This window comes from Centroberyx gerrardi, chromosome 22, assembly GCF_048128805.1.
Source record: "Centroberyx gerrardi isolate f3 chromosome 22, fCenGer3.hap1.cur.20231027, whole genome shotgun sequence".
NCBI classification, from domain to species: Eukaryota; Metazoa; Chordata; class Actinopteri; order Beryciformes; family Berycidae; genus Centroberyx; species Centroberyx gerrardi.
In genome coordinates, this window is record NC_136018.1 from 24620660 (window position 1) to 24635469 (window position 14810).

At 41.5% G+C, this 14810-nt stretch overlaps 1 protein-coding gene across 1 annotated transcript in view; it reads left to right on the forward strand.

Annotated features, from left to right (window-relative positions):
- Positions 1–14810, forward strand: part of cubn (cubilin (intrinsic factor-cobalamin receptor)) — a 110181-nt gene that overhangs the window by 54818 nt on the left and 40553 nt on the right. The window contains exons 28-41 of the mRNA XM_078291476.1: positions 513–672; positions 1136–1317; positions 1702–1870; positions 2604–2785; positions 4857–5013; positions 5549–5665; positions 6223–6336; positions 6626–6754; positions 6919–7051; positions 8046–8251; positions 8993–9174; positions 9573–9765; positions 10622–10819; positions 11271–11417. Of these exons, the coding sequence (XP_078147602.1) occupies positions 513–672; positions 1136–1317; positions 1702–1870; positions 2604–2785; positions 4857–5013; positions 5549–5665; positions 6223–6336; positions 6626–6754; positions 6919–7051; positions 8046–8251; positions 8993–9174; positions 9573–9765; positions 10622–10819; positions 11271–11417 (2269 nt within the window). The remainder of the gene's footprint in view (positions 1–512; positions 673–1135; positions 1318–1701; positions 1871–2603; positions 2786–4856; positions 5014–5548; positions 5666–6222; positions 6337–6625; positions 6755–6918; positions 7052–8045; positions 8252–8992; positions 9175–9572; positions 9766–10621; positions 10820–11270; positions 11418–14810) is intronic.

Below are 14810 nucleotides of genomic sequence, written 5' to 3' on the forward strand. Positions count from 1 at the left end.
ACTGCCGCTGAGAAAATAGCTAACTTCGTTATATCCCATCCCAACATCCTGCTGCCTTGTGACTTTAATATAAGACTGTGACTTCAAAGCATCCCTGGAGACTACAGCATCGCTCCACCACATCCAACCTCCACGACACATACCTGTTTGTGTGATCGTTAATAAATTCAGCACTTGTTTCACCCGAACCTCGTCTCTGCGTCTCATTCAACTTAACAGTCACATATTATAGATAAAAAATAGTGAGCAATGGGTTGGAGAAGTGCTTTTTATGTTTGGATTAAGTTATGAACCAGAGCTTTCCATTTCATTCTATTCCATTTTATTAATTTGAAGCACCAGTTAGCTTTTCTTTATTTACTGCATGATTATTGTTTACCTGTCTTGCAACAGTTTATTCTCTTTGTCTTTGTTTACTTGAGTATGTATATTCATGTGACTGTGTATTTTATGGACATTGTACCTCTATGCAACTCCACTCATATCCGTTTCTCCAACTATTGCTTCCCTAGCTCTATAACGGGCCTAATGAGCAAGCTCCTCTGATTGGTACATTCTGTGGGACCATGCCCCCTCCAGCCAACGGCACCACAAGCTCCTCCCTCACCGTGGTGTTCAGAACAGACTCCTCCGTGTCCATGTCTGGCTTCCAGATGATGTGGTACCAGAATGGTAAGAGGAAAATGTGCTTAGTTGTGACTCTGAGCCAAGCTAGGTCAGAGGTTCCAACACCACAACACCATAATACAACTCTCTGACAAACTACAAAGATACCTGTTGGATTGCAACCAGCTAACCCTCTCATACAAGCCAGCAAACCACTTATAGTCCTAGCTAGCTTATAAAACTCGCCAGCTAATGTCCCCATCTAATTTCTGATTTCACCAGTCCTCTTTCTTTTCTCCAAAAATTAGATATACACCATTTGGAAAAATGATTGGTAGCACATTTTTTTAAATGATAGCTTAAGTCGTTGGTTTTAAAAAAAATTTAAAACAATTTTAGGGACTGGATTATCTACGTATTAGAGATATTGAATGATGGCTTCAGTTGATTTTTTTTTTTCAAAATAGGTTTGCACGATTTTGGAAATAGACCCAACACAGCCTTTCTGACTTGGTGTCTCCCCCTGCAGGTTGTGGTGGGGAGCTGTCTGGTCCCAGCGGTTCCTTCAACAGCCCTGGCTACCCCAGTAGGTATCCAGACAACAGGGAGTGTATCTGGAATATCGCCACGGCAACTGGCAGCAGCATCACCATCACCATCCATGAGTTTGACGTGGAGTACCACCAAGACTGCAACTACGACATGCTGGAGGTGAGATAAGGACCTGTCTCTTTGTTAGGTTTGGTTTGGTCGTGGGAAGACACTCACTAACTGTAATGCTACTGTCCATTCAGACAGAATGCAAAAGTCTGTAGAGTCGGTGTGAATGCATGCAAAGTCAACAGAAGGAGGCATTATCAAATTGCTGTTTCATCTTTTCTTTTTCTCTTTTGAATTTCAATTTTGCTATTTCTAATTGTCACATTTACATGGTACTGTTGCCTTTTTATACCACATATAGCAATAGATAATGTATTCATATTATTTGTAAATTTTGAGTCTTTTGAGTCTCCATAGTCTCATGGTTGGCTCGTGAAAACTCATAAACAGTATTGGAGTGGGCCTTTGACCCAATGACGTTTGACCTCCCCTCAGGTGTATGGAGGCCCTGACTTGTCGGCTCCTCGGCTGGCCCAGCTCTGCACCACCACCTCCAGCCCCATGCAGGTCTCCAGCACCGGCAACATGCTCACCGTGCGCTTCAAGTCCGATGCCTACGTCAGTGGTCGTGGGTTCAACGCCAGCTGGGCCGAAACCCAGGGAGGTGAGTGGACAACACACACACGCACACACACACACACACACATACACACACACACACACACACACACACACACACACGCACACACACATTATACCTCTGTACCACTATACCATACTGTACCGTACCACAATGTTGTAGTTGAGTCCCAAATCCTCAATGTTCGAATCTGAGTCCAAGCCCGAATCACCAAGGTCATGTCCAAGTTGAGTCTAAAGTTCTCAGTACTCGAGTCCGATTCTGAGTAACCAGCTAATATCTGTGACCTAATCTGCTAGATATTTAGTTAATGTTGGATATAACTTTAGTCAGCTAACATGATGTTAATACGCTGGCTAGTTCAAAACTAGTTCAAACCTCAACACACAGTTACTTTCCAGGGTGCATCCTAGACAGATGGTGGTTGAAATTTGTGGTTGTTCCAGTTTTTTCCTCAAGTGTCCTTTTACATATCGTACATTACTTTGACTACTTTTTTTACACAGCAGTTAATGTAAAATCTATGTATGCAAAATTCACAATACATGTTGGAGCCTTCTTCACTTGACTAGTCGTCATTCTCACTCCAAGGCATTGTGTGCTTACCAATTCGTTAAATCATCATGTAACGTATGCCTTTCTATGCCTTCCCTGCTATATCTACTAGCCAGACACCAACCAAGCTCCACAGTTTTCTACCAGCACTGGTGGACTGTCATTCTCAATAAACCTTTACCTCCTCTGCTCTCTCCTCCAGGCTGTGGAGGCCCAGTCACAGCTCCATCAGGGGAGATCCACTCTCCCTTGTACCCCAACAACTATCCCAACAACGTGGACTGTTCCTGGGTCATCAGTGTGGAACTCAACCACCGTGTCTTCTTCAACTTCTCTGACCTGGACATTGAGCCTCACAGCAACTGCCTCTGGGACTATGTGGCTGTAAGTGACTGAGAGTCACAGTATTGACAATAGTGGCATTACTGTCTGATGTAGTCAAATATGACCAATATGACCAATTGAACACAACCATTTTAAGTAGGCCTAAAAGAAACAGCAACAGGCAATCAACAAAATAATGGCAACAAGTTTTATTGTACTACAAAATTAATTGTAACTGCACATGTGATTATGTGTGGTGCACATCATTACGCGCATAAAACATAGTGACAGGGATTTCAGTATCTACAGGAATGTGAATTCAGTTTAAAAAGGCACATCATATGCCCATGGCGATATATTTGGCACTATCTATTGTAAATTCTCAACTCAAATGAGAAGTGAGCACTGCTGTGATTCAGGCTGTGGTTGCCTGAAACTATGACCTCAAGGAAGTGTCTCAAATTCTCCCTACAAGGGGTTGCTGAGGCAGTTCTACTACTTTGGGTTTAAAGCTGACACTTTGCTCTCTCTTCACTGTTCTTTCTACTATTTCTCCTGTCACAGTAAAGTCATGAATCACAAAGACCAAATTGTTGAAAGCTGTAAAACCGCAATAGTCTGTAACACCAGAATGATGTCACTTGATCTGATTCCTGATGGTCTAAACCACATTTGGTACAGCAGCTGCTCCTTGTCTGAGAGGAAGGTTCAACCATACATACTGTATAGTGACACACAGACTTCTATTGTTTTTGTGAGGATTCTTCTTCTTCTCACATTACTGTGGATGACAGGGGTAACAGGGTAGAACGACCCACAGAGAACATGTGAATCCCAGTGATGAGGTCATGCTTATCACATGATCATGTGGTGGAGTGCAAACCACTATTAATTAAAATGACTACTTGTCATAGAGGGATAAAATACCATTTGAATGATTCAGACACATAGAATATGTCATTCCAAAGGGAGGTATCCAAGAGTTGAAATTGATACCTACTCTGTTGACAACTAATCTTTTGAAAACATTTAAAGCTGTATTAGGCAAGTTTGCATAGTGGTGTAACTGGCAGGAGGCAACTGTTTGAATTTTGAGAACTTCATTATCTAAAGATCTTGTGCTCCTGTTCAGAATTCACCAGAATTTAACTTGGACATTAAAGTAGGTTGAATCTACAGCCTCTCAATTAGCGGAGATTGGGACACTCTACTCTGTTGTAGCCCCACTTCCTGATTTAGGCTGATAAGATGGCTGGAATTTTACAGAAAAACTGGACTAGTGCAGCCTAGTCTTAGCAACTTAAAGTCCTTTGCCTACCAAATGCAAACTTTTTCATGATTAACCTGTTCTTCCCTGTCGCCCCCGCCACTGGGTCCATCATTACAAACGCAGGTTGCACGGCCAAGCTTTGTTCAAACCCACAGAACTTTATTTTACATTCTAGTCAAGATAACAAGTTTTCCAAAGACACCAAATATGTCATGCTGAATTACAGGGAAATGTGTATAAAATGATGCACAAACATCTAGATTTTTTCCATTTGATGTAATGGTGCAGCCATAAAAACATGGCGTCTTGTATTTGAATATTTCATTCAATAAGTAGCTAGAGCTTCAAGAAAGAGTTGGAACGAGCAGATATAGAATATGGATGTGACATTGTTGTACAGTTAGGAATTTTTTTTTCTAACTTTGGAGCTACTTAAGGGGAAATTTAAGGGTAAAGTCAGGAAAAGTCAATGTACAAGGGTTTAAATCTGTTGAAGTTCCTTTGGAAGTCTTCCAGTGAGGTTGTATTTGGGGGAATTCATTATATGATAGCTGGTTCTGTTGCGACCAATAGGCCTTACATCAATCTGACTTTGACTCATATTTAGCTGTGAGATTATTTGGTTACATCATGAGGCAAGTAAATCATTGCAAATAGAGTGTAATCTCCCTTTTTTCTGAGGATTAGTAGTTTCTGTATGACAACTCCGTTTACCTTAGATCATATTTTGTTGCTGTATAATTACACATGTAATTATGGAAACGAGGGACCTGTAATGTAAAGGGTTGTAATAGTAGAGTCTACTTGCTCTTATCATTTATGGCATAGCTATACTCTGTCTATCTGTCTGACTCTCTGTAGATCTATGACGGTCCAACCATGTCTTCTCCTCTGCTGGGTCGAGTCTGTGGTACCAGTCTTCCTCCCTCCATCACCTCCACCCAGAACACCATCTACGTTCGTTTCAGGTCCGACTCCAGTCGCAGCCACCGTGGCTTCAGCGCTCGCTTCTCTGAAGGTAGGTCTCATTTTGCTTCTCTGTGTTTAACCACTGGAATATGGGTGAAATATTAAATATGCAGTATAATATGATATGATCTTGACAGACCAGCCAACACAACTAATGAAACGGCAAACCAAACCAAAAGATTGTAAGCTCATATTTGTCAATGGAGGAGACAATGGTTCATTTGTTCATCCATCACACAGGATAGCTCAGACACCACTGATCGGGCTTTGATGAAACTCACCACTCTGTTCCAACATTTTAAAAATTGCACTTGTTGGCTCAAATGGGGGTGGGCACTACATTGTTTGTTCATTAATTCATCTGTCCGTCATGTGCAATATCAGACACCACTGATCAGATTTTAGGCAAACTTGGGGAATGATGCATCTCACCACTGACTTCTGTCATTTTCAAAATTACACTGATCAGCCCAAGGGCACTGCAATTACAGATCAAAAGATGTTGACTGTTGACTGGATGCTACAGTTGCCAGCAATAGGGGGATGCCCCATCAGATGACAAATTTTTTTTCCTTTGATGGCAGCTTGTGGCGCTACCATCATAACAGATGACGTGGGCGGAGCCATCCAGTCACCACGGTACCCAGCTGCATACCCGTCCAATCAGAACTGCAGCTGGATCATCAGAGCACAGGAGCCATGTGAGTTGGCTAAATCATCTTAAGCTCTAGCTCTCAAACATGAAAACAAGTTTTCTTGTATACATGGGCTCATATTCATAAAAATCAGCAGTAACAGCGTTGCACAGCACAAAATTTGCAGCGAGGTAATTTCAGGTGATTCATAAAGTTACTGTGGTGGTGGCTACCGCTGTGGACACACTTTACCATGGCATTATTGTCTGTGGTGACCTGGGTGAAAGCCAATGAAAATCAAAATGTAAATGAAGTATTGCATATTCAACACCCCCCTGATCAAGCACAATGGATCACAAACTAGATATGTCAGAAAGGCAAAGAAACCCGTTATCGCCAGTAGAACTTGCACACCTGTTTCTATGGAAAGCACTGAAACACACTGACAAAACATAGCTTCCAGAGATATTTTGTTATTAATGCTGTTGATAATAAGTTGGAAATATACCACCTTGCCAGAACAAGTGGTATTTTTTGGATTTTTATGAATGTGGGCCATGGTGTTTTAAACCTTATGTTATTTTATTCTTTTAAATTTCAACCTGTTGTCTTTCTGTGGCCAGTCAACCATGTGACCTTGTCATTTACTGACTTTGACTTGGAGATGATCAACTCTAACTGTTCCCACGATGCTGTGGAGATCCTGGATGGAGACAACTACCAGGCCCCTTCTATAGGTACATGTGTGTTTGTGTGTGTGTGTGTGTGTGTGTGTGTGTGTGTGGTTTGGTGATGGTGACGTTCATGCTTATGACCCTACATGTGTGCTGTGTCTTGCGATTGGCTATTTTCTACCAGAGGATATAATGATATAGTAAACAATGATATCCTATAACATCCAGAATGCCGGATTTGATAGAACTAAACAAATGTAATTAGCACAGTCATTGAATTAGTGCAATGATCTGCATGAATATAGTCAGACTGAGTTTTGCTTGATCAATTTTGCTGATATTTTCCTTTCAGGTCGCTACTGTGGTACTCAGATCCCGCACCCAGTGACATCCTTCAGCAACGCCCTGGTGGTCAACTTCGTTTCTGACATCTCCGTCTCCAAAAAAGGCTTCAGAGCCACCTACTCTGCTTCCACCTCCAGTAAGACTTCACACAAGCCAGGGCTGCTTGTTACCATCTCTAATCTCTCCCATCTAGCTATTGTGATAACTGATCACCCCAAATTCCAAATGACAAATATTGTCGTGCGTATTGACCAGACCTGCTGGAAAACAAATCTGACTCTCCTCACCTCTCTTCCTCAGGTTGCGGAGGAGATCTGGTGAGTGAGACTGGTGCGTTCAACAGTCCCAACTACCCAGATGCCTATCCCCCTAATGTGGAGTGTGTCTGGACCATCAGAAGCTCACCAGGGAATCGCCTCCAGCTGTCCTTCATGTTAGTCAATGCTTGCTAAAAAAGCTGCTAAGATCAGATAGACCAGTGATTCTCAACCATGTGCCATCATGCCATCAAGAGTCTGTTTTCATTTCAAGTAAACAGTTCAGTAGCTGATTTCACTGATTAACACACCTTCAATCAGAGAGGAGGAACTAATCAGTAAAAAGAGCTGCATTAGTGTTTGGTTGGAATGAAACCCTGCACACACTTTGACCTCCATGGCACATGATTGAAAACCACTGTGCTAGAGCATCACTGTATATATGCAAAGCAAGTTAAAGGGAAAATCTCACCTCAGATCCTCTTACACTGTTTTGTATCATCAGTCAGTGATGTTCAATGCATTACAGTTATTTTGTGATGAAGTGTTGTGATTTACTTTTATTATACCCACTTTCCCTCAACCTGCCTCATCTACTTCTACTTCAGTTAGTAATTTCCTCCATTTCCCAGAATGCCTTTTGACAACCCCCAGAGAAGGGGTGTGAACTGTTTGCTTTCAATCAAAGGTGAGCGTAGGGGCATATAAATATAGCTAGCTAGCCACCTAGTTTGTGAACATTGGCGCGTGTGTATGATCATGGCCACGCCATTTTCTTAAAACGCAACATGTCTTGTGACTGCATTGCATTCTGGTCTATTAAGGCAACTGTTGGTGGAGACTGTCTCTGCCTCTTCTATGATGGATTTCCTGTAATTATTAGGAAAATAGTATCTTAAGTTTTAGAGAAGTCAGCCCAAATCCCCACAGTGCCAGTGCCAAAGGTAGATGGAAGGATGGAAGTGAATGAGTAACTCTTTTCCATCCTTCAGCAACTACTGCTGAGTTGCCCTTGAGCAAGGCAGTTAACCCCCAAATTGTCAAGTTCAGTGAAGCTGCTCAGTGGTTCAGTATGACTTTGCAGTCATTTATCTATGGTTGATGTTGAATATTCAGTGTTTGAGTAGTTTAATGATGAACATTAGTCATGTCTTGATGTGTTTTATTCAGTATATTCCAGCTGGAGGGAGACTCACAGTGCAGGCATGACTTCCTGGAGGTCAGGGAGGGAAACTCTACGGGCCATCTGGTTGGTCGCTTCTGTGGAAACTCCCTCCCATCCAACTACACCTCTGTGATTGGTCACATCCTCTGGGTTAAGTTCCGCTCTGACGCGTCCATCAGCGGAGCCGGCTTCAGAGCCACCTTCTCACACTGTGAGTGTGTGTGTGTGTGTGCGTGTATACATTTAAAGAATGTTTATTGGTCCTGTTCATACTTCTTAATAATCATTAGTCATTTTTTTCATAATTATTAGTCATAATTTCACCTTAACAGGAAAGTATTTCACCAAAATGAAATTATTTATGCACACAAGTAGGATTCGACTAGTATGGGTTTTTGAAGGCTGATAACAATACCGCTATTTTTGTATTGAAGCTACTGACAGCTGATATTTTGTGCCGATACTCAATATTTAAATTTGATCATTTTCATACCAAAAAAATATTTTGTGTTTCCCCCAGAATGTTATTGCCAGGGTGGAAACAACATTTAGACCATGAGACACTAAAACTCTCCATTAATAATAATAATAATCATAATCATAATCATAATCATTCATATCCATGCATACTTGGACTGGAATCTAATCAAAATGTCTCATTAAAATGTCTCATCAATTCAGGTTAAAGGCTTCCCAAAGACAACCAGTGTAGTACTGATAAATTCTACAATAAATAATCAATCAAACTGCATCATTCATTCATCATATCAGAGGTGGGCCACACTGACTAGGACAAGACCCCATTTTTAATAAAAGCACAATATTGGCTCCATATATCGGTCTAACCCTACACTCAAGAATTGCACTGGAAATGACTTACTGTGTTATCCTTGAGTGCTTAAGTCTTGGACTGTGTGCAGTTGGTGTATGCTGTGCTCTCTTCCTTCCTCAGTGTATGGTAATGATGTGACGGGGGAGTCTGGCCAGATAGCGTCCCCGCTGTATCCCCGGACGTACCCCAACAATGCCCACTACCGCTGGACTGTCACTGTGGACGGGGACAGCTTCGTCCAAATCCGCTTCCTGGACATGGACATAGAGGACTTGTACGACTGCTACTACGACCAGCTCAAGGTAGGGGTGTGTGTGTGTGTGTGTGTGTGTGTGTGTGTGTGTGTGTGTGTGTGTGTGTGTGTGTGTGTGTGCGCGTGCGTGAATGAGTTCCTGCCACATCAGAGGCATTTTGGGGTGGTGATTCAAGAGCCTGTATTCATCTCCACCAATCAGAAGTCATGTAACACTAGTCTGCAGTCAGCTTCACCAATCAGAAGTAATGTAATAACATGAGTAAGTCCTGACTCAGCTGGTGATGTGCCAGTGAAAATGAATGATTGATGGTGCACTACTTGATACTGAACCATCAGATTATTCAATTGCAACAGCGAAATGTAAAAATAGGATAAATTACACCTGAATTGTTTGCCATGGAAATAGCACAAAATATTTTCTGTATTTTCTGTGTCCTGCTCCAGATATTTGATGGTCCTGACATTCATTCTTACCCCATGGGGACATTCTGCGGCCTGGCCCGCCCCCCCCCGCTACGAAGCTCCGGCAGCACTGTTACCCTGCAGTTCCAGTCCGACTCGGTGGTGGGAGGACGAGGCTTCCTAGTGCAGTGGACCGCCATCCAGGACTCTGGACCACTGCCCACCATCACACCAGGTCAGACACATTAGGCCAGTATTATCATTATTATTAGCAGAGGTGGGGACTCGAGTCACATGACTTGGACTCAAGTCAGACTTTACTCACAATTTTAATTGCTTCAGACTTGACTTGATGCATGAAGAGAAGACTTGAGACTTGGCTTGACTTGGGTTCTGGTGACTTGGGACTTGACTTTGACTTGTATTTTGATGACTTGAAAAGGTTTCTAAAGTCTTGACTTGAGATCTTGTGTTTGTGTAAATGACTTAGATTGAAAGTGATGAGATTTGTTCCAGCAGACGACTGAATTTAAATTCTGTTTTCTGAATTTGTATGGAATGATTGAATTTATTGAAGTTGAAACTGATTATAGAAATCAAACTCATGATGTTCTTACCAAGTTTTTATCCTATTAAAACTATATTGCATTTAAAAGTCCTAGATATTTAGTTTTCTTTAAGATATTAAATTGATACTGGACTGTTCTTACTTGACTTGCTATTCTAGATTTAGACTTGAGACTTGACATTAATGACTCGGACTTGACTTGGTAATCTACATTTAGACTTGGGACTTGACTTGAGACTTGTGCCTCAAGACTTCAGACTGACTTTGGACTCGGGCAAAGTTGACTTGGTCACACCTCTGACTATTAGTAGTAGCAGTAGTAGTATTATTGTTTTTGTTATTATCTGATGGATGGATGGATGCTTTTTGCATACAGTGCTGCACTAGAAATATGAGATCACCCTACAACTCTTTTCACTTTCACTTTTTTCTGCATTACGTGTGCCCTGTGAATGAACTTACTTGCTCTCTTTTCTCTGTTTGCATGTGTGTGTGTGTGTGTGTGTGTGTGTGTGTGTGTCAGGTGCATGTGGTGGAGTCCTGATGCCAGGAGAGACTCCAGGCTTCATCTATTCTCCTGGCTGGCCTGATAACTACCCACCCAACCAGGAGTGTAGCTGGCTCATCCGTTCTCCAGACTCCACTGTTGAGTTCAACCTGCTGTCTCTGGACATGGAGGACTACCCTACCTGCTACTTCGACAGCCTTGTCATCAGAGATGGTAAACCATTAAACCCTACAAGACCAGACAATTTATTGAGGTTTGGCTCAGATATGGTTGCAGAAATAAAAATGTCACGCTTTAGGTGGCCGTTTATCTGGTATTTTACAATTACCTCATATGTGACTCAGCCGGTCAGAACTGAGAACCTGAAAGAGGAAAGATGAACAGTAGTGGCAAGTGGAATGAACCAACACCTCTGTGACAGTCTCAACAAAACAGGAATGAGCTTCATGAAGCTGGTATTTGGTAGACCTTTATCAGTTGCTGGATCTGGGCTTTCAGCTGCACAGTCAGGTTGACAAACCAGTTGGCAATACCGTAGGACTGACATAGGACTGATTGAATGGTGGATCTACCTGGGTTACGTTGCAGTGGCAGGTCTGCTTGTCCTTTTCGGCGTCTGATAACCTTGGTGTGTGTGTGTGTGTGTGTGTGTGTGTGTTTCTAGGTGCAACCAGTCTATCCCCCCTGCTGGCCAGTGTATGTGGTCGGAATCTTCCTGGTCCCTTCCACTCTACAGGAGACTCCATGTTCATCCACTTCTCCTCAGACAGCAGCGTCAGCGGTCGAGGCTTCAACGCCTCCTACTCCAGAGGTCAGACACTATAAGAACATTCATAAACTTCATTCTTCTTAAGCAACAACATTCTAAAACACAATCAAAGCCCTTTGGAGATTTTCAGTATAATCCAGGTATACCAATGACAAGTATCAGTTAAAGACTTAAACAGCTCCTTACAGTGCGAGGCAGTGGCTGTCATCCATGGTCTAAGATTCTACGGTCTTCATTCCAACCAAACACTACATTTCACTGATTAACACACCTTCAACCAGAGAGGAGGAACTAACCAGAAAAATGAGCTGTTGTAGTGATTGGTTGGAATGAAATCTGCAGGCTTTTGGACCTCCATGGACCATGGTTGAAACCACTGGTATAGAGTAGAACATCACTAACTCCCTCAGAACAGTCATTTAACTACAGATTTGATTATATGCCTGAGCCTGACTGGATAAATGCCGCTAGCAAGGTCAGGTTTGAGTCAGACTCTTATTTTTCATGATTTGCTAGGGGTTGATAGCAGTGGGTCTAACACTGTTGAATACAATGTTGTAGGTGAACAGTTGAACAGCAGAATGGCGTGAAAAAATCTATAGCAGCCAGTAGTTTCAATGAAACTTCCACATTGACAACAAATTGAAAAAACGTGTGATTCACAAACCATCTGCAGTGGGTGGAAAGCGCACTTAATTGTGTTGCCAAGAAAATAGCAACTCAGTGCGCCGTCACTGTTCATGCATATTTAAATTAAGTCATCCATATGCATTTCAGTGCAAAAACAAACCCCTTTCTATACAAATGAGCCTCATTACAGGGTGTGTCCAATTCACAAAGATCATCACTGATTGCCACTTGCAATTAAGGTGAAATTGAGATCTTCCAAAAGCTGGTGGTAATGGAAGTTTGAAAGGGATGTGATGCGCACACTTTCCATTCACTATGGCAGTTGTGATTGTAGCCAGGCAAAGGCATCACTAACATCCCAGGTGCGCTATTTTGAAGGAGAATTTCATTGTTTCAGTTAAGTGTGCCCAAAATTATTCACTGTTATAAGTTGAAAAATTGTACAATTATTGACTTACTCAGTGTCATCCAGGACATGTCAGAGCCTGCCACTCAAAGATCCCATGCAATATCTGCCATTGTTATGCTTCAGGTTCTTGCATCTGGCTCCTTCCAAACACCTGTTACCTGTGATTCCAGGGTATCACAGCCATCCATCAGCAGGACAGTGTTGGATGTTTTGCAAGCCATTGTCAGGGCACATTTCCATGGCTTGGTCCAAAGACATTATTCATATGTTTGTCTGTCAACTGTGTGGGCGTGTGAGTTTAGACAGCGCAAATTAAGTTTGCAATTTAAGTGCAAAAAATGATGCTGTCAGCAGTTCCTCTTCATTCTTTGTGAATTCACCCCTGAATGTATAGACTGCTTTTCATACTATTGTGAGTATCACCTGAAACTCAGTAGACTTTCTAGTCACACATTACAGTTGCTTGATAGTAAGCTGAATATTAGCACTGGAAAATAAAGTGCAACCATTAATTTTCAGGGCATTGGAATGCATTATGATAATGAATAAAGTTTTACAATATGTCTATAGGAAAAAGATACAGGAAAATAGTGGAAAACACCATTAGTGCCCACACTGAAAGCTTATTGGTTCCCGTTTTGTCCCTCAGCAAGCCCCCTTTCCACTGAAGGCCAAAAGCCCAAGAACTTTGGCCCAGGAACTCTAGCCTGGAACTTAAGTACTGGGCTAAACTTGTTAAAGTTTTTCCACTGAGCAACCTGGTCCCTGCGTAATGACAACTAACTTACACAACTGCTTGTCATTAAACATGGCAGACAACGCTGCTGTCAAATGTACAGTATAATCGTTAACATTAGTTTTAATTACTTTGTGGGAAGTTTTAAAAAAGAAGAAGGTTGCAGGATGAGGTTAACATCATTCACAAATGTCATCGCTGGGCAGTAATTTAAACGCCTACTGAAGGTGTTAAAGTGACCTTGCCTGCGTAGGCAAAGGCAGTTTTTTTTACTAACGTTTGTTTCTTTAACATTAGTCTTTACTACCGTTTGTGTCAAACTTTGAAAGCGAGTGATAGTAATTGGGGTATTTTCTAGACAGCTAAATAAGGCCAATGTTGGTTTTAATATACGGTATCAGTCTTATTTTTCTATGTGTAGCAAGATGTTTTTGTTTTTTTTGTTTTGTTTTTGAGATAGCAGCTGAAAGTAATGCAGATTTTTAACATACCTAGTTTCTAACAGGTAGATGCTCATTAATGTAGGAATGGCTGCACTCAGTTACAGATGTTACTAAGCAACACCCGCTATTTGAAAAAATATAGAATGTGATGATGTATAAGCATCAGGGCTAACAGCTTTGGCCCTGAGGATTTGGAAGGGCCAAGTAGTGGGGCTTGAGTTCCTGGACTAGTCCTGTTTTGGCCTAGGCCAACCCACTTGGAAAGGGGTCAGGAACTCTGGAACTAAGTTCAAGCACCATAATAATAACTTTATTTATATAGCATTTTTTAAAGTATTTAGACAGTAGTAACACTGAGGCGGTATAAATAACTGATAAAAGAAAAGAAAAGAAAAAGGAGGTTAAGAGTTCAGAAATGTAGGTTGGGGCCAAACCAATTACTGTCTTATAGGTAATCAATAAAATCTGAAAATCTATTCTAAATGCAAATGGAAGGCAATGGAGGGACGCTAAAATGGGAGTAATGTGGTCTCTTCTGTTCGTTACAGTTAAAAGCCTAGCAGCTGCATTTTGAACAAACTGCAGACGATCAAGTGCTTTTTTACTAAGTGCAGAATATAAGGAGTTACAATAATCCAGACGGGATGAAATAAAAGCATGAAAAACTTTCTTCAGGTCAGGAGCATTGATTTTGGAAATATTTCTAAGCTGATGAAAACACGACTAAATAAACCCTTGTACTTGAGTTTCGAAATTTAGATTAGATAGACAAATTTCTGTCAGAGGAGTTGATATTAGTGCATGTTTAAAATATGGTGGAACAGAACCTGTAGCAAGGAAAAGGATATGTGGATATGTGGGCAGATAGTTTTTACCTTGTTGGTAGAATATCAAGTGAACAGGTAGAGGAATTCATATGTGACACAATATCTAAGAGAGTTTGTGAAGATATCTGCTCAAAACAGCTCAATGATGTGGTAGCTTTGTTAGTTAAGTTTAAGTCACGGTCAGAAGGAACAATGTGATTTCTAATGGTCGGAGGGGAGGTTGGAAAAAGAGAAGGATGCATAGGGAAATGGGGGCAGAGGGGGGAGGAGGAGGAAGAGGAGGAGGTGAGAGACGAAGACACAGACACTCTATCTGAGGGTAGAAATATTTTTGGTGGACTATAGATTGGTCTCTATCTATTCGATTGTTTCTTTATTAATTTGTTTGTC